A 23176-nucleotide genomic window follows, 5' to 3' on the forward strand; every position below is an offset into this window, starting at 1 on the left:
CTCTCTCTCTCTCTCTCTCTCTCTCTCTCTCTCTCTCTCTCTCTCTCTCTCTCTCTCTCTGATTTTACGGAATCCGCAGCAACAGCTGACATATCGCAGACTGCGAAGTTTATTAGAAAAATACAGATGCAGCAATATTTTTCATCGTTATTCGAAATTTGTATTCCGAGTGCGCTCTGTTGAAAAGCGTGCATCGGGCGTTGGGCCGGGGACTTATTGATTTATTCAGAGGGTGAACAACCACCACTACCACCACTACCACCGCCATCACCACCTCCACCACCGCTGCTACCACTACCACCGATCTCCACCACCCGCCGCCGCTGCTCCCCCGGACAACCGACGTCGGTGGCACACGCGTCATTGTCCTCGACCACTCTCACTATCTCCAACCCTCGGCGAGGTAGCCTTGCGAAATTGCAGCTGATGCCGCTCCTCCAACAAGTTGCCGGCAAACTATCTCGTCACGCTGGGCCAATCATATGTCTGGCCGCGTGTATAATGCATCGATGAGGAAAAAAGAGAAAGAGAGGAGAAGGTCGACTCGCCGGGGCCTCAGATACGCACAAATTTACATTGACGAGCTATCGAACTGCCAATTTGTTTGATTATTTGGTTATCATCCTTCTTTCACGCGAAGTTAAGATATGCCCCTTTCGATACCTGGCGTTTACTTCTAAATAGATCTCTGAGTGATGTGAAATATAAACGTCACTTCAGATGAAATTTCAGAATACAATTGGGTCGGTTTTTAACTTAAAAAACGCGAAGATCTCTATGAGTATATACTTGAAATCGAACGCAAGAAATTTTATCTTTTAATATCACATATTTCGGAAGTTAAAAGAGATAACATCACGAGATATCAAGACACAATTAGGGTTATACGCGAAATCACGCTCTTCAACTTATATATAATCTCGTTCTTTAACGCCAATTAAAATTCAGTGTCAAGTACCGCGCGCGCATGATTAATCAGCCATGTCTTTGAATCTTCACCGAAGAAAAAGTCAATAACGAATTCGCCGAGCGACGCGCGGCTGATTCTGTGTCATGATTTGTATAAGCATGTAACTTCAGTAAGGAAAGAAGAAAAAAAACGATACCAATTTAAAGTGCACGCACCAGAAAAAACGTCTTATCGGCAACGCGAAGTTATCGTTAATTTAACTCGAGATAATTGCGGACTTATCTCCTCCGCATCCTCGTGTCACGTAATACGTGCCATCGGTGACACCCGGACTGGCCCTTACAGTCGCTCCAGCCTTGAACGTCATGTCAGATTTATAGGCGTTTCGCTTCTAATCTTCCCGTTCGACACGGACGCAAAAGCTCGACGTGAAAGTCTCAGCGTCCTGATCGCGCTGCACAACCCCTGCAAAATGTCGATAAATCTCATTTCGGCGCGAACCAATCTTTTAGACTCGGTTTAATTATAAACTAATTAAGTATCAACTCGTGCACTGAAAGAAAAAGGTTGCGCACCACTGAGATCGCATAAAAAATACGCGTCTGACAAGCGCGTTTTTTGCAATTTAGAAGCGCTAAGTCTCTATGGCCTTATGTATTACACATACACTGATCTCTCTCAGAATACAGATGTTCCAAATTTGCTTAATATTATTTGGTTATTATATTATTTTGATAGAGCCAAAATTTCGACTCGGCAAAGTACCAATTCGTAAACGTGTGCCTAATCCTGGACATTCTTATTGTGTGTGTGTGTGTTTTGATCTTTAATCCTCTTAAAGCTCTCTCTGTACATAATGTACGTTCACTTTGAGATGTTCCCAAATGTTTTGTATTTGTCAAGTAATGATTCTGTCAGTATAATACTATCGATCTAGCTTATATAGAGCTATATTCTTTAGAAGAAAGCAACATGGCGATCGTGCACAAAAATGGGATCTATACCTTTAAGCTTTAAAGGATCAAATACGAATATTTAAACTCTTTCAACATAAAACATATGTATGTGAGGTAGACCCAATCAGATCGAAATAAGTTTTGAGACAAAGCAGCTTGTGATAAAAACCAACAACCGTCTCAAAGTTTCTTTTGATCCGACTCGCTTCGGTCTACACTATTTGCGACACACGTATACATGTTTCATGTTAAAAGTTCGAATATATTCGTATTTACGACCAAAACAATAAGAATGTCTAAGTACGTTTCCGGAGTAGTCTTTTTATCTTAATTCCTTTGCTGACTTATTTCGCATACCAACATCCTCGTCTCGACGCTTCTGCAAATGTCGAGACAGGTCGGTGACGTACGGACTCGAAACCTGAAGAGGTCACGCTGTCGTATAGGTTAGGGCTCGTTAAGGACGGATCAACGCGTACGGCCCCGGCTGGTACTCCCCGAACGGCAATTCGCTCCACGACCAGTTCACCACTCGTGTCCCTATTTCCCAGCTATGGGTCGTTCCTCTTTTTTTCTCTTCTTCTTCACCCGACACCCTGGCGTCCCTCGTCCTGCTTCTGGATCCCGCCGTCGCTCTTTCATCACTTCTGCCTTATGGACCTCCACCTTCGGGAAAGGAGAACTCGCGCAAAAACGACGAGCATCGGTGCCCTACATGCATGCGCGAAATATGCCAAAGTAAACGCGATTTGCACGTAAAATCAATAGAACAAGAAAGCGCGTTTACTCGAGATCGGCAAGAGAAGCGAGAAAGCGTGGACGCTTTTTTTCACAATTATCACGAGCGTAATTACGAAGCTGCCGATAGCACGTTCGAAATAATTAATTGCAGTTAATTGTAGGAGAGATAGCACAATACTATCGTCTGTAATAGCGGCTCGTCGAATGATGGCGGGCGTTACGCGGGCCATTTTCGCAAGAAAACACAGCCTCCGAGCTGTGAGTCACGATGTATACTAAAAGTCAAGAGAGATTACGACAAAAGAATCCAAAGATCCGCCCAAGATTGATCGTCGAACGATGTAAGATGGCGGCAACGCGGAAGAGAGCTTCCTAGCTTCGCCGATTTCATTTCCGACTGACCGACTTAGTACGATGGGTCCCATGATTTATCAACTGGTGGAAAGGGTGGTGCTCTGCTTATTGATCGTGTCGCACCTCCGGCTTTCAGTCGATCTTTTGTGTCATCTGAACTATGATATTTCCTCCGTTTGTAATAAATACTATTGTTATATTGAGACTTTGACGTAAATGTATGTTATATTTAAACATTGCAGAATAAATTATCGTAATATTAAAATTATAATATATATTTACGTCTCTCAGACAATTTTTTATTTGTGCATTGATAACAATTATTATGCACATATATATTTGTTTCACGACAACCTGCTCACGATTTTTTCCCCGGAATTTCCCCATTCTAATAATATCTCCCGTTGTCCCTTTGCCGTTTTCTTTCATTGCGCACACATTCATCACATTTCGAAATCAGTTTTGCGATAATAAAAGCCAGGACGTCCGCCGTTCGTCGGCTCAGATAATGCGACCGTTGCATACCTCGTAATTGACCTATTACTTCTTATCGCTCGACCGACTCATTTGACCCTCACGGAATCTACGCTCATCGAGGAACGCACATATCTCAATGCGCTCTATTCGCGCACTCTTTTACCTTCGACCGTCGTGTCTATCAATATTTCACTTCTAACGACGCACGGAGTAATGTGACGTGTCTGCAGATGCAGTTAATTGATACTTTGCTGCGAGGCAAAGAATTTTTGCTGCAACTGTTCGCGCAGATGAGAACGTTTTGCATGACTTCCTCCCTGCTCGTTTCGTCGTGTACTGTTTCGTCGATGCATTTTGGCACACTCATGCATCTCGCTATACACTCCCCCTCCCTCGTAATTAGCTGGATATATTCATTCATAGATTTTCTTAGACACTTAACTGATGGAATTTGGTAAAATTCCACTTCTGATCATGTACGTAGCTACGCTTGACAAGTTTCTATATAGAATTAAAGAGTACATTTCTAATATATTTTTATATATAATACATCAATATATCTCTTTTATATGTTCCTTCTCTCTCTTTCTCTCTCGTTCAACATATATACATATATTTTTTTCTACACATATTTCCACACAGCGTCGTCATTCCGAACTGTTCTTTGCTGTTGCAGGAAGCGGCAACAAGGATAACAAGGCCAACAAGGACAACAATTCACCCTCTGGCCCTTACGCCGGTGAGTTGCACAGCCTTCTTCTCGCGATTGCATATTCTCGCGGCAAAAGTCCATTCGGCAGCTGTTCGCTCCCGGTATGGGGTTAAAGAGAGTCGCGGCGAAATCCAGCGCGCACACGCGCGAGAAAATAAGTTTCCTCCGCACGGAGTTTATTTCGGTCGCGGATCCTCGCGCGGGCAATATTTTGGATACTTCTTATTTGCCGGTTCTTCCTCCCTCCCGCGCTCTTTTCTCCCCCCGCGTTGTCGCTGTCTTGCTGCGCCGTTGAAGTCCGCCGACTCGAAAATAGAATAGCGGAGCGTGTCAAGCCCCCTGGAAATGAAATCCCTCAGCATCGCATAGACCGTTCCTCCGTCCGTCTGTCCGCTCGCTCATAGGAACAATGTGCCGAGAGGCGCGAACTTGACACCGCGATCATTCGGATGACACACCCGGTGCATCTCTCTCTGCGCGAAATAGCCGACGACGACGGCGGCGATGGCCGTTCTACCGGCCCCGATAATGACATGCCATACGACGGATCGACCACTCCGCATTATTAGCAGCGTCCCCGCATAAATTAAGCCCGGGCCTGTACCGAGAAAAACGGCATACTTTGTTTTTCGCGATAAGTTGCCCAATTAACTGCGAAGGCTCTGAGATATACTAGATCGATGCAAAAGACGGTCATTTTCCCAATCAATTCTCGCAGAAGGTTTGGGTAAGGTGAATGACCCAATTTCCCAATGTCTCCGCCAGTGTTACCGAGTCGATGTTTTGTTCATCTTATTCGTGAGAATGATTAATCTCGCGGAACTGGGCAATTCCAGTCTCTACTCGACAAACAGGCCAAACCAGATCAGCCTAATGCAGTCAAACTAAGTCAACAGCCTGTAAGAGCTGTCCGCACGGAAAACTCTTAAGCGTTCGGCTATTGCAGGCCTTGAATTATATTTATTTGGCTGATTAAGTGTGATTAAGAAAGAAAATTCGAGAGAATTGCCTTGGCTTCCAACTAAAGTGACTCAGTCACGAACACGATTTTAGCCACTCGGAGGAAAAATAGAAAGCCAGCCTTCTCCGAATTAAAAGATAGAAAGCGAGCCTGCCGATTAGAAAATATATTACAATGTTGATTATTAAAATTGATAAGAAACAGCGTTGTACGCATACAACGTATCTTCGGGAGACAGTGAATACACGATTTTCGTGTATTCACAATTAATTCCAGCGTTAATTGACAGTGCAAAGACGAGAAGGGAGACGGAGGTGTGAGTTCTCGTGCCGCCGCCGTCGAGGGGAGACGATCGTACGCCTTTCTTATATTCCGTCTGCAACCGAATTTAGTGCGCGACGCGGCGCGTAACAACTATAGGATCGTGGCATTCCAAAATATCACGGCCCTCTCCTCCGCGCGCTCCTCTCTCTCCGTCCGCGCGGTACCCTGGATCTAACGTGTCTATTAATATTTCCCGGTTATTTTCGGAAACGAGTGCTCGCCGAGAGTAGGAAGGCCTGCTTTTTAATGTGCATAAAGTTACACACGCCCGTGCACCGGGATCCTCCTCTACGATGCACGATCGCTCTCGGCGCGTTAACATTAATTGTGCATTTTCTCGAACGAAGAAGAGACAGCGGATGGCAAGGGCACTCGCCCCCCGCGTTTCTCCAGAGATAATTCGCGCACCTTGCGAAAGGTGAATATTGCGAGCGTGTTTTGTTCGACGCAATAAGGGGACGCCAAAGTGGACGATGTCGATGTCGTAGAAGGGATCGTCAAACGTAATGTCAGATAAGCATTAACACATTCACGCCATCCTTTTCGTATGTTCCAGAAAATATGGTTGGGCGCTAAAAATAATTATAATTTTAGTTAAATCAACCATTTTTTTCAGCTTAATACATATTTAACAGTAAACATAACCATGCATATGTAGACATATTTCTGCAAACTTTTCATGTATTTTTAAAGTTCAAGTTTAGTTGCAAAGGTATGTCCTTCGAAAATTTTCATGAACAAAATAAACGTACGTTCGACTTATACAAACTACGGAACTTTTGTATCAGACAGATATTTTGACGCCAAGTGACAGTTCGAAATGTCAATTTTGAAATTTTTTATTGTTTTTGTCACATATTAAATAACAGTCCAATTAATGTTTGCACATTTTTCACTGTATAAAAACGTTTGTACTTCTGTACAACATTCTATCAATAGTTTTCTCATAAAGCACCCTCTTGATGCCAATATGAGACAAAGTATTCAGATACGGAGAGAAATTTTTTGTAAAAATAAGTACAGAATTTTATAAGCAAGGAATACAGATATCGATATTCTGCTTTAATTTGTTACCCTTCACAGATACTACTTATATTTTAGAGATTAAGTGTGCTATTAACAAATTTACCATGCTTCTTAGTAAAACAAACTCTATTCTTGTACAGCGAGAAAATATGGTGAAATTGAAAAGAATTTAGATAAGGGAAAATTATAATATTCTTTCCGTATAGATACATCTTTTCGAGCAATATTTTTCGTGCCTTGCATAAAATCGTCATCCTAAGAATGGCGGATAGCGCTAATATTCGCTCAGCACATTGTATTGACCGTGTTTTCTGCTATTTACATTTTAACGCTGAACATAGATAAGGGTAATGTATTTCCCGTATACCTGGATGAATCTTATCGTCGATGAACCGCGCCAACTCGCGTCATCATCGCCGCGAATTTTCGTGGCGATCCGCTCAGCGTGGATTAAGCCGTCGGATACGATCGCGAAGCTGTCAGCTTGAAACACGATACTTTTTCAAAGTTCGAGCTTCCTGTCGGCAAGTCCGTTTTTCTCTCCGTCACGCTTGGACGACACGTGTGTGCGTGGGGAAGTCAGTATTTTCAAGTAAGAAAATATTAATAGATCGACCGGTTTGGATCGGCTCCAATAATAGCAAAGTCATTCCGTGTAACTGCGCTTTCTGGCCGATTAATCGCCAGGTATAGGTCTACACACTTGCAAGGATTACGTCCTCGTTCTCGTCAAACTTTCGCGATAAGACAACGCAACGCTTGCTTAGAGAGATGCATTTAACATCGGATACTGCGGTCTCCCCAAGATTTTCGTCAGAAAATTGAACAGTCATCTCGGAAAGATGGGGGTTTGAGAAACCCCGTGCATTCCATTTGGTTCTCTTTAAATCTTTATAATATCTTCAAAATTTTTTTCTGTTATCTGTTATTAAATCTCAATATTCCATAAAATTATGATAAATATTATAAGGTTTGAGAAATTCTAAAAACACAACTAAAAAAAAGAAAAAATCCATCAGATTTCATTTTTTCCAATAACGGGTTATAAATCGAGCCGCGAGTTTCCTTAGAACACACACACCCCACAATGTCCGTCCGCACACTCTAAGTCTGATCCGATAGAGTATAGCGAGGTAAATTGAATAGCGAGGGAATTTAGATAATATTAAGCGTTTGCGACAATTTCAGAAAAATATGAGACGCCTTGTTTCATGTTTGAGGTTAGCATGCTATATATTTTTATGCTATATATCATATTTTCGCAAACGAAATTGTCGCAAACGCTTAATATTATCCAAATTCCCCCACTATTCAATTTACCCCGTTGTATCCTACGTTATTTCACGATATCGGGTAGCCCTCGACTCTCTAACGAGCGATTTGCTTAAAGCGGAGAAAAAGCGTCACATATTAACGTTACGGTACATCCTCCCTAATGAACGGCTCGAGACAAAAAAGATGTAACATATTGCAGCGCGTTCCTCCGCCCTTTAATGAACGATTCGATGAAAAAGAAGAGAGAGGGGGCACATCATACATTACGGTACATCTCACAATAAGCCGCATAAATTCCCGAAAGTCCGGCGATAATCAGCGTGGTTATCCCAAGTCGTTAATCCTCGGCCCGCTAATCGACTTCTGGATCCCGTTCGTTAAAACTTCGTGACTCGCGCGGAGCGCGACTGTATCCCGATTAGGGAATATCGCAGCGGTACTATGCGCTTTTGCTCCATCAGCAGTAAATTATTAAAATCAAGAGAAAAAAAGAGAGAGAAAGAGAGAGAGAGAGAGAGAGAGAGAGAGAGAGAGAGAGAGAGAAGAGAAAGTCCTCTTAACTGAACAGGAAGAAAGGAAACGCGAGTATTTTGACCGGGCGAGATGGAGAGACGCCCGGTCCAAAAGCAGAGACTCTCGAGCGGAACGTTCCGACACGATCTTCATTGAGATCATCGTCAATTTCAGGCACGTCATCGGCGCTGCGCTCACGCCTGTCCATCTCGCACATTGACTGGCGAAGATATGCCCTTTCTATCGATTAACGGAACGTCCCCCTTTCGTTTTTCCTCAGATTCCACCTAAATTGGCACGAAAGATTAATTTGAATTTTCCCTTCCCTACCCTTCTCGCTTCCCTGACAGCTTGGAAATCCACTGTGTCTCGTAATTTCCTGATACAAGATCCTGGAGAATCCTCACGATTAGAGCAGCCAAGTGTGCGTTCGTGCGTGCGTGCGTCCGCTGCTCCGTCAGCTGACGGCCACGCGAGGATGACTTTCCGAGTGGGTGATGCGAGGCCCCCCCACGGAGGTCCACTGTGCTCCACGTCGGGTTTAATGAACCCCGGGTTCGATGTCCCTCGAAGGAATCGACCACGGGCGGGAATGAGCCCGGAAGATGCGGCTTAGAGAGCAGGCGCGATGACGACGAAAAGGAGAAGGACGAGGATGAGAAAGAGGACGGGATGATGATCGCGACGACGACGACGACGACGATGATGATGGTAATTAGGACGACGATGATGATGAAGGCGACGTGGGACACTCTCGGGACACTGCGCGTGAGATCGGACACACCCAAGAGTCTGCGTCTACAACGTCCTATAGGTGCAACTATCGGTATTGATCCGCACGCACGGCTCTCCTCCGCGCACAGGGCCATCTTCCTTCCTTCCTTCCATCCCTCGGCCGTTCATTGGCCCGCCGCACCAACACGTCGCTCTCGTCTCCCTGTCTCTCGTTTTCTCTCTTACGAGTCTACATGTCTCACCTTTTCGGCGTGGCCCTTCGCGACCTCGATCGTGGGTCAATCACTGTCTCAACTTCCAGAATATTCAGCCGGAAAAGTCCGGGAAATTTGTCCCGTGATCTTTGAGGGATTGTTATGTCGCGCGGAGCTTCAATCGCGATCAGCTGACTCGCCAAGTCCAAAGTTGTGTGGGACGAATACAAGATATCGAATTTAGAGTTTAGAGTCAGCGGGTCGTATTTGCGTGTTAAGTGCGCGGCAGTTCTTCTCGATGAGTCGAGGACGTACCGCGAAAGGAAACCGAGAGTGTGCTGAAGATGAGATAGAGACGATGGTGTCGCGAGCATTTCGAATTCATTATTCTTTTGAACAGAAATTTTCAGGATTTCTAGATCTACAATTTGGGAATCTGAGTTTCTTTTGGAGTATCTTTTTATTTTACACAACAATAGGATGCGAAGTCGAGCAACTAGAGGGAGTGCGCTTTCCCGACGTGAAAATAGAGATTCCGTCGCGCTCGTGAAATCAACGTTTTGCGTGCGCAAACGCACCGTTTGTCGAAGAATCAACGTCCCTCGCCGATTATGCAGCGGGCTCGATGTCCGCGCGAAATGCAAAGCGCGCATATGAGCGCACATAGAAAGCGACCTCGTGCATGGTGTCTGCTAATTGCCACCACAGCTAGAAAAGTATTGATTCGTTGTCGCGGAGCAGGTCGATCGTGGGAGTAATGTCCTGGCGAAAGCGGCGCGTTTCTGCAATTTCTTCTTCCAATACGGTGTATAATTCTACGGCGGACGCCTCGCAGGAAATGAAATACCTACATCACTCTTGAATTTGAGGATCTGTAGAGAGAATTTCAAGAACAAAAGTCGAGATATTCAAGAGAAGAGCATGAATTAAGAAAGAATTTCTTACATTTTAAGAGAAACACAAGTCACTGATATTTTCTCGAGTCAAACCGAATACTTCTCGTGTTATGAGATTCGAAATTTATTTAATATTTCAACGTATTAGACAATTTAAGGCATACGTTGACATTTTATTCACGAGTCTTTATCATGTTCAGCCTTCGAGGGTACCTTGCTTTCGTTTCTGGACATACTATCTCCGGTTCATGACAGTTTAGCTGACACTGTCAGATGAGATTCAAAGAACACACAGAAGAAAATAATTTTCACGTTATATGAGTAGCGCGTCAGTTTCCGCAAGAGCGCCCCGTCACACATCTGTGAGTGACAGTTTTATTTATCTGATCAGGAATTGATTTCATTAGTATTAAGCTGCTGCAAAAAATTTGTCATTTTTCTATTAAATTCTCATAGGATATTTGAGCTTTTTTCAATAGAATTACATTTTTATCCATAATATTGTAAAAAGAATCAAAACAGATTTAGAAGTAATTCTCTTATAATGTTATTTTACTAACATTTAATAATGAAGATACAGAAGGTACGATAATGTTTAGAATATAATGTAACAAATAATATTATGTGCTAAAGACATGTTCGAGAATACAATTTCTACGATACACCGCCGCCATTTGTAATAGTTTTATATGTCGCATCAATATTTCGATTTATATTTCTACATGCTTGTATCATACGTTATTGAAATTTTTCATTATTATTTTACTTTTTATTCTTTTTGCTATGAAAAGGACAACAAAGATAACATTATGAGTCACCATTGAATTTGTTTTGATTCTCTTTACAACACCATGGGTAAAAAAAATATGAGATTCCATTTAAAAAATTAAGATGAAATGAAAATAACCTTGATTTTTTTTATGAAAAAAAAACGTTTTTATAGTTTTCATTATTGCACTTTGTTGTCATTTTAAAACTACATTTAGAACCTCCGATCATTGTAGCTACTAAATATATAGCGAGTACCGTTACGGTGAACACCTTGTACATGTGACGCTAATCTCTAGTGTGACGTCGGTAGTGACATGTTGACATAACATACCGCGAATGTTGGTCTGATGGGACATACACGTGAATTCAGCGTGACGAGCACGTGATAATTTCACAATCTTACAAAAAAAGATCTTTGTTCCCACCACGAGAAGAAGCTGATCACGCTGATCATTTCGTCCTGTACGAATTCTTCTCTTCACCTTCGAATCCGACCTTCGAGTCTACAATCGTAGCGTGGATGCGAATCGACTTGGCTCAGTGGACCGACCTGTACGTAACACGAGAACGCGCCGAACCCACGCAATTAACACGCGGATTGACTAGCCGGCACCAGACGTCTAGGTCTATGCACGGACGTCACCTTGACACGCTATCGCGCCGCTCAAAGTCACGGCCAATCGAAAACGCGTAGACCACCGCCACGCGTACGACGTTCTCGAGGAATATTAGACGAGGCAGACGTGCGATCTCGATGCGTCGTGTAGCGATGTATGTAACCGTAATCAACACGCGATCACGCCTCGGTGATTTGCATCGGGACTCGGTAATGAGAGCGTATTTTGCGGACATGCTGAACACGTCGGACAGAGGGAAATTCCACCACGAGGTGAAACCAGGTGCAAATTAAAATTCAGGCTGGGATCGATCGGCCGGATACTTGACCGCTCGACCACCACTATGGGTTACCGATGCACCTTGGCGCGGCGATATGTCCTGGAGAGTTTTGAAATTTTTATAAGGTTACGAAGATGAAAGAGGCAGCTGCTGGAAGCGCGAGAATTCTCTTCACGAGTTCGGAAATTTTCACTGCAACGGGATTTGTTGAGACTTTATCGCGCTGTTTACGAGCTGATGCTCGAAATTCGAGAAGTGAGCGTGAAAATGGCGGATACCGTGATCGATCACACCTGTTAATTCACGTCACCATGCGCGGAATGTCGACACACGTCGGCGAATGAAATATCTGTCGGGTGATAAACGCACGAAACCATCCGGGACCACGATATGTCCCGACGAGACCGATGCCGAGCTACGTGAAAGAAATAATTCGGGCGTCGACGGGATTCCACGAAGGACGGATTTACGCGCGAGGAGAAGACGAGAAAAAGGAAGAGGAGGACGACGACGACGACGACAACGACGAGGAGGAGAGAACAGCGTCGCGACGCCGGCAACAAGCGCGATACTCGTCGCGACACCGTTGTTTCCTCCTTCAATCCGATGCTGACCGGAAAAGCCGGGCCATTGTTATGCGGCTGACGGAGAATCGTCAGGACTCTACTGGCTGTTTAACATATAATGTGCAGGCGCGTGAAAACGTGGCTGAAATACGTGAGAACACGCGTGCCTCGCGCGTGATAACGCGGCAATTCGACGCTGCAATTCGACGCGCAACTACTACTGCCCGCAATCGTAAATTACTAGAGCAGATCGGGTCACGTTGACCATACGTTTAGTTTATATATTTATTGTGAAAAAAATAGTGGAAAAGAATCGCTTTCATCTTATAGAGGATAAAGAAAGTATCCGTGTTTTATTAAGTTGATTCAAAATTTAACACTGCACAAGTGTTGATATGAAGGAAACATTATTCAAGTAGAGATATTCCAACAAATGAATTGTCTAAACTTCTTAGACCCGAATCTCACTTAAATAAATCAAAATTTGCACCTTGCAGACTTGTAAATTCGCCGATTTGCGGTAGTAAAAATGCTACAAAGTCGCAAGAGTGAATATGTAACTCCAACTTAAAGATTCTTAATCCATACGATCGAATGTTTCAATCGAAGTGAGTTTGCTCCTATTACGGTGGAAGTACATCCGATTTATTCTTTAATTTTCAATAAAAAATATTCACTCAATGATACAGAGAATTCGTTCTGTAACGGTGAAAAGTCACCAGAATTCAAGTGACTTAGCTGTCACTCTACTTTTCGAGTGGAATTTTATTTGAAGGAAGTCAGAGAATGAATCTATCGTTCTAATGAAAGAAATGTTTCGTGATTCCTTTTCTTTCACGATGAATAAATTGAACGAAACATTTGGTCAACTTGACTCGGTTTCTTTTGTCACAAGAGGGTGCGTGAATGTGCACCCTTATTCAGAGTCACGCCGACTTTGTTGCAGATCTGACACAAAATTTTCATGCGTGCTTGGCGCGAAAACGCATTTTTCAGGTGTTTCCCTCGCGAAATCCCACTTTGACGATAAGATTTACACGATTTGTGCGAGCTCCCGCGGCTAACGTCGCGATTGACGTCACGCTCGGCGAACAGCGCGAGAACAGAAAACGCGAGAAATTCAGCGGAGAGAAATTTCATGGGCCTTCGCTTCGCTTCGCTTCGATGAAGATACGATGCGTTCCCTCTCGAAACGACGCGGCCGATCCGCGCTTCGCGAGAAACAAATAGAAAATTGAATTAAAAAGTGTCACTTCGCAGACTAAAGTTTCATGAAATGATATTGTTCTCCAGGAGAAATATAAATTTCGTGTCGCGCCTTTAGATATACGGAACGAAAAACAATTACAACTGTGGGTATTGCGGAAGAACGCAACAAAGAGTAATCAAAAGATGCTGATTGAATCGAAAGATGCTGTTTTAACGCGAGTTGTGTTTCAAATATAAATATAAAATATAAATTGTACAAGACACTCTTCGAAGTAACTCATACAATTATGGTAAAAAAAATATTTCATCACAACTTGATAGATGACATTAAGAAAAGAATAGTTGTAAGTTTATTTACGGAAGATAAAGCTCATTTCTGCGAAATAAAGTTTACCTCTGTGAATAAATTTCGTGTCACACAAATAAAATTTCAAGTACTTTTTCTCGACGCATGTTCGTTAAGGCGCAAATTCACTGCACAATTATTCAAATGACGAGTGATCGTAACAAACGGTTTGTTCACTACAACAGATCGTCAGTTTCAACAGGCGCCCGAGCAAATCGCATCAAAGAACACGTGTGAAGAATATCTGATGGCGCCTGATGACCGCAGTGGCAGCGATTTATCCCAATGTCGTTTCTGGCGATGCGGCTTGCGCGTGAATCATGTTTTTGTCCCACTTTGAGTAGCTCGAAATCCCCGCGAAAGAGAACTCGAGCGGCGACGGGGTCGACTGCGCATTCATTTTCCCTCTGACGAGTAGTCTCCTCGGGGTGGAGCCGATTAACCGTTCTGCGCGACGCAAACAAGGAGCATTCACTCCGTCTATTGTACAATCATTCATTAAGGGCGCAGATCGGCTTCGAAGAGGCGAACCACGCGTTGTTTGAGACCAACGAGCGAGGGGACGAACAGGAGGAGCTGGGGACAGGTCCGATTCACCCACGTGTCACATTTCGGATCTTTGATGTCCGATTTGGAGCTGAAGACGGAAATAGATGGCGCTTTCCTCCCCGTCGGGTCCTTTGTCTCCCGGTTGATGAGCGGGTTCGGTGATTTCAGGCACGCGCATCGATTTTCAGATATCGCCTAGTCACGCGCAATGTCTCGCTCGTCGACTAAACCCTCGGGCGATCGATACTCATCACGAATATTCCGATACCGATTACGCGATGAAGGAGGGATTGGACGCGACAGAGGACCGAAGACTGTCGTTATGAGAAATGTTGATCGACCGGTTTTCCTCACAGTCGCGAGCGGAAACATCGTCGCCGAAGAACGCGCGGCCCCATAAACGAAAACTCATAATGTTTAAGTGTTAATAATAATTATTGAAAATCTCTCAACCACTTGGTCTTGCGGTTATAGCGGAAATTGACTAAATACGAGAAATTAGTTAATTAATATGGATAAATGATTAGCAAACACTACGATATCGCATATGTGTTGTATCTAATCAATATAGGTGATAGAGACGAAATTTATATGTGATCTATTTTCCAATTTAGCAAGAAAGTCTCTCTGTGACACACTATCTAGATTAAGACCGGTCATACTTCTTATTAAAAATTGATAAAACGGCACCTACATTGAATTTTAATTTCTCTACAGATATTGTTAGAATGCTGCCGCTATAAATTCTACGTATCACACAGGCAATTTTCTAGCAGATACAAGAAACAGAGATACATTTTAGCCGTGACATTTAGAATTCTCGTTGAACCAGCAAAACATTTCTCTGAGTTTAAAAGCCAGATCCTCTGCATATTAGTGCAAATAACTTTTAATTGCATGTAATAATAATGTTAGATGCGCGAGCTTTTAGAAACGCTATTATCTTCCTGCAGTTAAAAATTATTCGCACTAACATCCAGGAACTAACTCTTATTGGCTATCTTTCTCTTGCTTAAATTTATGCCTTAGAGAATCTGTTCTTTTTTTGTATACAGTTTTATAATTATTGAATAACTCGACCATGCTCGAGTGAAAATGAGAGATCAGTGACACAGTCAAGAAGGATGGAACTTGCGAATATAAGCAAAATAATAATAAAGACAAATCGGTTCTCGTGATATCGCGCGTCACGATGCCCATAGAGAAGACATGCGGCAGCTCCTTTGGCTTTCGCCAAATGGACAGCTAACGCGTCGGCAAACTGATTGTCAGTTGTGTTAGAGCGTGTTCCCGGTGGATCCAGCAACGGTAACGAAACCGCAATGCTCCGTGGCGATGTAACGTACTTTCGAGCGGACGTGTTCTCGCCGGTCGTGTGGCGCCGGGGCTCTCCGATGCAATCGCTCTGGAACTATCAAGCGGTAAATCTGCGCTCGCAATTCGCGACTTAGGCTACTTCGTACAGTTCTGTCCTCCCTCCTCCCGAAACTGGTGTTATTTTTCTGCTTTTTCGAAATATCAGAAAGAGACTGTTCGTGCGCGAGAGAAATCGTGAGATTCATAATATATTAGCAAGTTATTAAGAACCGTTCGAATATTCCGATAAACGAACAATGCGGTAGCAGCTCGGCGAGTGTGACTCGTTCCCGTCCATTCGAACATCGATGGACTTTCAATCCGAAAATCGCAGATTCGATCTTCAATATTTAGGTCCATATTGCGGTTGATGCTTGATACTTGATCTCAGATCCTTGGATTCAAATCTTTGGATTTGAATTTAGAGTTACGTGTGAGTTTTTCAGTTGAAAGACTCACAATTTTTCAGTATACTGTCACATATAAGTCAACTAAGAGACTCAAGTTTAAGGTCTATATTAATAGTTATAATGTGCACTGAGAGAAAAATATAGTTGCTTTCGGCGTCAACTATACTTTTTTGTGATTTTAACCAGGAAAATAATTAGAAGAATCATCTTTCTAATAACATTTACTAAAACAATGGTTTTTCTAACTATTTTTGTGGTTAAAATCACAAAAGATTAAGTTGATGTCGAAAGCAACTATATTTTTCTCTCAGTGTGAAGCTTGTCTCACATGTGTTATTCAGATCTGAATTTAGAATTATGTATGAATTTTTCAGTTGAATTAATAAATGATTGTAAATATTATATAATATCATATACATCATATGATGCAATTGAGAAACTCAAATCTAATTCTACAACCCATATTAATATCATTATGTGAAACGTGTCTCGTGTGAATCATTCAGACCTGAACTTAGGGTTAGATCTAAGTTTCTCAGTTGAATCACATGATATATGTGAGATCATTTTTGTAATCGTTGAAATTTAACTGGAAAACTCCAAACTCTAATCTGAATACTTTACATGAGACAGGTTTTAAACGACTATTGATACAGACCTAAGATTTGAGTGACTTATGTGTGAGTTGCAAGTGATAACCATTAATACAGGCTTCAATTAGCCGTATAATCCCGTGTCTCTCGCTGAGACCGACTCGCTAACCGCGAAGACGACGCTTCTGTTTCAGGCGCGGACAGCGGCGACGCGCCCAAGAAGAAGGGTTTCTTTAAGGGCTTCTGGAAGAGGTCGCGTCACTACTCGCTGGAGAACCAATAGCCCACGAGGTGCGCAAGGGCGACGAGCTACCAGCAGCAACAGCAGCAGCGAAACAGACAGACACGACAGCAACGACAGCAGTACCAGCAGCATCAGCGAGGCATCGCTACCACGACCCTCGGGAACAACCCCTGCTGCTGTATCGTCCAGTAACCCCGATCCACCACCACACACACGGTGGTGTCGACCGCGACCCGCGGTGTGCGTCCCTTCAATCACCACCCACGATGCATCTCCGTTCCTCTTCGCGCGACGCGCGATGCAAGGCTAAAGGCGAGACGAAATTCGCGTTTCCACCACCTCGAGCCTGGTCAATCGCTTCGGACGAGACGACGTGTGAGCACGAACGTTTCCATCATCGTTGCCGACCTCGAAAGGACACGTTGAGTGATTTCTTTTTTCGCTACGATTCGCAGCCAAAGTCCATTTTCTCAGTATTAAGGATCGACACGCCGCGGCAATTTATATTCTCACATTTCGACGTGAATGAATCGACTGTTGTATGTACGCGGCTTGCTGCGCTACACTTGGCTTCTCTCTGTATTCGTCCTGGACTACGTTAAAACGATACATTTTTCTCTCAGACGAACAGAGATAGAAAGCCGGCCGGTATGATTTCTCAGCTTCGACGGAAAAAGGTGAGTCCCTGCCTGCGCGTTATTTGATTTCCCTTCCCGAATTTTTCCCGAATTTTTCCGTGTTTTTTTCCCGGAAATTGAGGATTATCGTTCAACAGACTACAGCAAGTTTCGTGTCGAACCGTCGTTGCCTTGGAGAATTTCTGGATGAGAGATTCGCCAAGGATTTTCCAGGAATCTCCTAGGCGATCCGCGGAAAACTCCAACACGAGTATCGGGGTGTCGTTGGTTAATCGACTTGAAAAAATTCGCGCGAGGAATCGCGTCTGCCTTCGCGGGAGAACGCGTCGCGATCGCAGTAACCGTAGCGACCGTCTGAAACGAGACTTGTCTCGGATCGAAACGCTTCTTCACGCTGTCTTCGTCACGCCGTCTGTCACGCCGCGTTGGCTTTTCTCGCCACGCATTATCACGCGCTTATATAAAGAGATCCGCGATTTGTGTTCGCCAGGAATCGAGCGCGAGCCCGCGTCCGAGATCGCATCGGGACGGGCTACGAAATCGCCAATCGACGAAAATCGACGGGAAGAGGAGACACCTCGCTTAGCTTCTTGTAGCATTTCCGCGATGTCATAACTCGATTCAACAGTGCTGACCCACGCGGTTCGACGCGTCAGTGGCCGCGTTGGCGCACAATGTGCATCGTTTTGCAAAATTTTTCGCAGGCCAAGTTGTGAAACGTCTTTTTTTATTTACAGAAAACCGAATCTTAATTCGATTTTTTATTGTGTTAAGACAAATTTTTTTTCTTGGGAAGCTTGACTCTCAAATGCGAATTTGTATTATATTTGTATTATATTTGTATTGAGGACGGGTACACGACGGATCGAGTAGTCCGTCGTTAGAACATATTCCGTGTACGTGTTACATATTTTTCAGTTATTACGAAAGAAAGATTGTAGTTAACGAACCACAATCATCGCCAGTCGCGTTTCGTCGATCGACGAGATCGCGCTGCTCTCAGTTCGAGAAACTCTCCTTTTGTAATCGAGAAGCGCACGCTGCGTTTGTAGAGATGAAACAGAGAAACAGAGTAATAATAATATTAATAATAATAAAAGTAATATAATAATAATAATGAACAATTCAATATACAGAGTATTCGGGTATATTTGAGTATACACACACTCAACTTATATTATTATAGGAGACCCGGTGTGTGATATGTCGTGAGAGAGACAAAACTCTAGGGAGCCCAGAGCGAGAGTGTGTGGGTGAGAAAGCGAGGAGCGGGCGCGAGTGCGAACGAGATAAAAGAGAATATCATACGGCGCATTATTATTGATACTTGACTTGTAAGTTCATAGAATCATTAACACGTTGTAACGTTATTATTAATGGGATGATTATACGCTCGCAGACGCGACACATACACGCGCGCGCGCACACACACATACACACACACACACACGTAACACACTCACGCGCGCGCGGAAACGCGCGGACACACTCCCACACTCACATACATACACACGTTATAACGATAATAAGAATAATATATTATTGATTAATATTATTACCAATAATATACGATTAACTGAGATTATATAGCTGATTATAATGTAACGAAAGAGGCCGATGATGATAACGATAATGATGATCTAGAAGAAGGAGAAGAAGAAAAAGATGATGATGATGATGATGATGATGATGATAATGATGATAATGATGACGGTAACTACGATCGTATATATTTAAATAGAATTTTTAAGTCGATGTGTTGCGCGTTCATCCCCTCGGATATCAGACAGAGATGGCCGTGAGACGAAACCGGAAGTCGGTCGTATGCCAAAGATTGTCCCCGTAGTGCGTCGAGCTCGAGAAAAATCGCGTAACCGAAGGAGACTGTCGGCGAACCTTTCAACCAGCGTCTTCTCGTACGTTTGTAAACTATTTTCTATCGTGCTATCGATTTTTGATATTCGCGACCATGATTTCAACGCTTATTATTAGGGAGAGACAGAGAGACGATCGGAGCGCAGAAACATGAAAAACGGAAAAAAGAAGATTAAAGAAAAAAAAACAAACGATTACGTTAATTTTTCACAGGAAGAGTTGCATTATATCGATCGAATCTATATATATATATATATATATATATATATATATATATATATATATATATATATATATATATATATATATATATATATATATATATATATATATATATATATATATATATATATATATATATATATATATATATATATATATATATATATATATATATATATATATATATATGTGTGTGTGTGTGTGTGTGTGTGTGTGTGTGTGTGTGTGTATGTATAGAGGAGAAAGTCTCTTTTTATTTTTCTTTCCTTTTCAAGTACGATGTTCGGATATATAGGGAGTAATTCAGCGGAAATGGTCCGAGGCAAAAGGACGCTTATAACGTCACTCGAAATTTCACCTAGTATCGCCGGATGAAAATGATAATCACGCGTATTCACTTCGCACAAAAAGAAGAGAGAAAAGAAAGAAACAGAATCGTACGATCCTCTTGCCTCCGACGTACTCCGATTATTCGTTAAGTGTTAGACGAATTGAGACGCTTGAGAAATATAATTTATCTTACTAAACGTATTCTGCTTTATCATTTCTCTCCAAAGTGCACGTCGAGACGATTCGTAAACGAGATTCGTGCGTTCCTTCTCGCTTCTCTGTTTATTCCTCTTCATTCTTTTGGTTTTACTTCGATTTTATCGGGACTTTCAGGTTCGCGTTAAGTCGTTACTTGAAACTCGACAGAAATATTCAGATCTGAACTTGAGCCTGTACTAATAATTATTACATTGAGAAAAGATCTATTTGCAAATTTATTTGTGACTTAATAAGTGTATTCGCAGAGAAATAAACTTTATTTCACGGAAATAAATTTTATACTTCACAAATAAATTTTCCAGTATCTTTTTTCTCAGTATACTCGCGAAACTCGTCTCAAATGAAAAACTTAGATTTGAATTCAGAGTCAGATGAGAGTTCTTCAGCTGAATCGCAGTTACAGACACAAACGTCACATATATCATAATTTGAAAAATCGAGATCTAACTCTGAATGAAGATCTGACAGGCTATCTCACAGGCTATCTTACATAACAGGCAAGTTTCAAGTAACAGCTATTAATATTAACAGCTATTAATACGAGTTTTGGAGTTGAACGTGAGTCTTTCGGTTGAATCGCAATTACAAATACAACGTCACGAATATCGTATGACACAAATGACAAGCTCTGAGGTAACTTAAAATTCGGATCTGAATATCTCACGTGTTCTGGTACAAGAAAGGACGCCAACAACGGATCTCGGATGCGTCGCTCGAGGTCGCGTGACGATTCGCAATACCCCGTTTTCGCTTTCCATCGATTTGTTTCGCGCGGGAGAGAAGATAATAAAGAGAGAAAAGGAAATAGACGCGAGAACGGAACGGCATTTCGATCAGTCTCGAGATTTACGCGGAACGAACGGTAACGATGGTGAGCGCAGCGCGCACGACAGGTGATCTCCTTCGATCGATAAAGGACGATGAAAATGGGCATTCACGGAGCATCCGTCACGAGGCAAGGTACAAACGTTGGTAACGCTTTGTCACTCATCCGTCGGTGTATTTACCGAATAAGTCACGTTAAAGGTAATTTAGATGAGCGTATACCAGCGCGGCGCGTTAATGGTGCGCCTCGTGAGCCGACTAATTATTCTCACGGGTCGCAGATCAGGTCATGACGGGTCAAATTAAGACCCAAGTGAGATTTGTACCCGTTGTTTGGAACAGTTCGAAAGCGAGGCGTGCGCCGAGACTGGATTCTTAATTAATCTGATTAATTTGAACGATCAAAGGAGACATCTGAGTGGATGAATATGAAATATTTCTAATTAATTTACAATTCATTTTTTACCGAATTCAAGAATCCGTATCCAAGAATCTTTAAAACTTGACGTTTCCTTTCAGTTTTTGAAGCTGAATTTTCTTTCACTATTTTCTTACGTGTTGTTTTCGCGCCACCCGATTCGAAGTTTTCATTCTACTTTAACTCTGTGTATTCCGTCGAACTTAGAAGATCAATAGAGAATTTCGAGGTGCAAAATTACACAGGCTATTGTCTTTTAATGCTACAAATAGTTATGTGGTTATTTTATTAGAGCTTGAAGAACAACTTATCTAAAAATTATTTCTTCTTTTATTATCTCAATCGAATCTTTTATTATCTAATCCGCATTTAATCTTACTTCATTCTTAATTTTAATAAACAGTAAGCAGTAATGCAGTAGTTGTGTAGTGTGTAAGTAGTGAATATAAACAAGTGTTAAATAATCTACTAAAGATTAACAAGTGCGAACGGGTAAGTAAAACAACAAACCACCAGGATGTAGGCGCACTATTAACACGCCGCGCTTCGTACACGGCAATCACGGAAAGTGCGTCTCACGTCACTGCGCGCACTCCCGCACCGTCGACGAAGGATCCGATGTCATCTGCGAGGCGTAGCCTCCTATTGAGGTCACACGCGCCACGACTCGCAATCAACGAGATCACATTTGCAAAATGATCTCCGCGAACGAGAGGCTGCGCGTTTTTTCAAGCGCGCTCAGACTGTGCGAAACGCGATCCGCGACTTCCACAAGCAAAGTTTCCGAATTACATCTACGAATTGTCACCGTATTCTATTTCTCGCCAAGCGCGTGTCACAGTCGTCCCAAATAGCACAAGGCATGCCAAAATTATGATCGTGCTCAAAGGAAGGTGAAAGTACCAATACACGCACACCTAATCCTGAGCATTCTAGTTGTTTTGCTCTTTAAATACGAAAATATCTGGATTCTCAATATAAAATGCATATATATATGTAATTGATACATATATATTTTCTTTTGTGTTGAGAGTTTAAGTATTCGTATTTGAAGACTTAGATAATAAGAATGTTCGGAATTAGATACAGTCTAAATATTGATATTTTTGTTTTACCTGGAGAGTGTTCCAGCAGGTTTGTTTATACGTTTAACGCAGATATATGTGTTAGAAAAGCCGCGCAAAACAACAAAATTACAGAAATAAACCTATAGAATATTTTTAATCCTCCATTTGCTTCATTTTAAGAATAATTAAAATTTCAATCGTCTGTTACGGATTTTTTTTCAAAAAAGAAACATAAACATCGGGAATTAAACAATATATTTGTTCTGACTAAAAAGTAGAGACCTGAAATAAAAATGAGAAAAATGCCCAATTTTTTTTTAATTTATACGCGGAAAGATAAGTGGAGATGCTGTCCATGAAACAAACATGAAAAAACAAGGAAGAAGACGGAGGATTAAGCACATTCAAAATTTCAGGACATCTTGTGCTATCTCTTTGAGCGAGCGAGCTCAGAAAGCTCAGTTTCTCTGACGGAAGAAAACCTTCGTCAACGGGGAAGAACGAGGATCCAACTCGAGTCGAAGTGATTGACGCGACGTTTCTTCTCCTTATTGTATCTCCGCGAAA

The 23176-nt window shown here is 42.4% G+C and overlaps 1 protein-coding gene across 4 annotated transcripts in view; it reads left to right on the forward strand.

Annotated features, from left to right (window-relative positions):
- LOC116845555 overlaps positions 1 to 19805 on the forward strand; it is a 275053-nt gene extending 255248 nt beyond the window's left edge. For all 4 annotated transcript variants that reach the window (XM_032818338.1, XM_032818339.1, XM_032818337.1 and 1 more), the window contains 2 exons: positions 4115 to 4177; positions 16966 to 19805. In XM_032818338.1, coding sequence (XP_032674229.1) covers positions 4115 to 4177; positions 16966 to 17054 — 152 coding nt within the window. In that variant the 3' untranslated portion in view covers positions 17055 to 19805. The remainder of the gene's footprint in view (positions 1 to 4114; positions 4178 to 16965) is intronic.
- Positions 19806 to 23176: the final 3371 nt, after the last annotated feature.

The sequence above is a fragment of the Odontomachus brunneus genome, unplaced genomic scaffold, assembly GCF_010583005.1.
Source record: "Odontomachus brunneus isolate Ranch 3 - 2012 unplaced genomic scaffold, Obru_v1 Obru_scaffold_053, whole genome shotgun sequence".
NCBI classification, from domain to species: Eukaryota; Metazoa; Arthropoda; class Insecta; order Hymenoptera; family Formicidae; genus Odontomachus; species Odontomachus brunneus.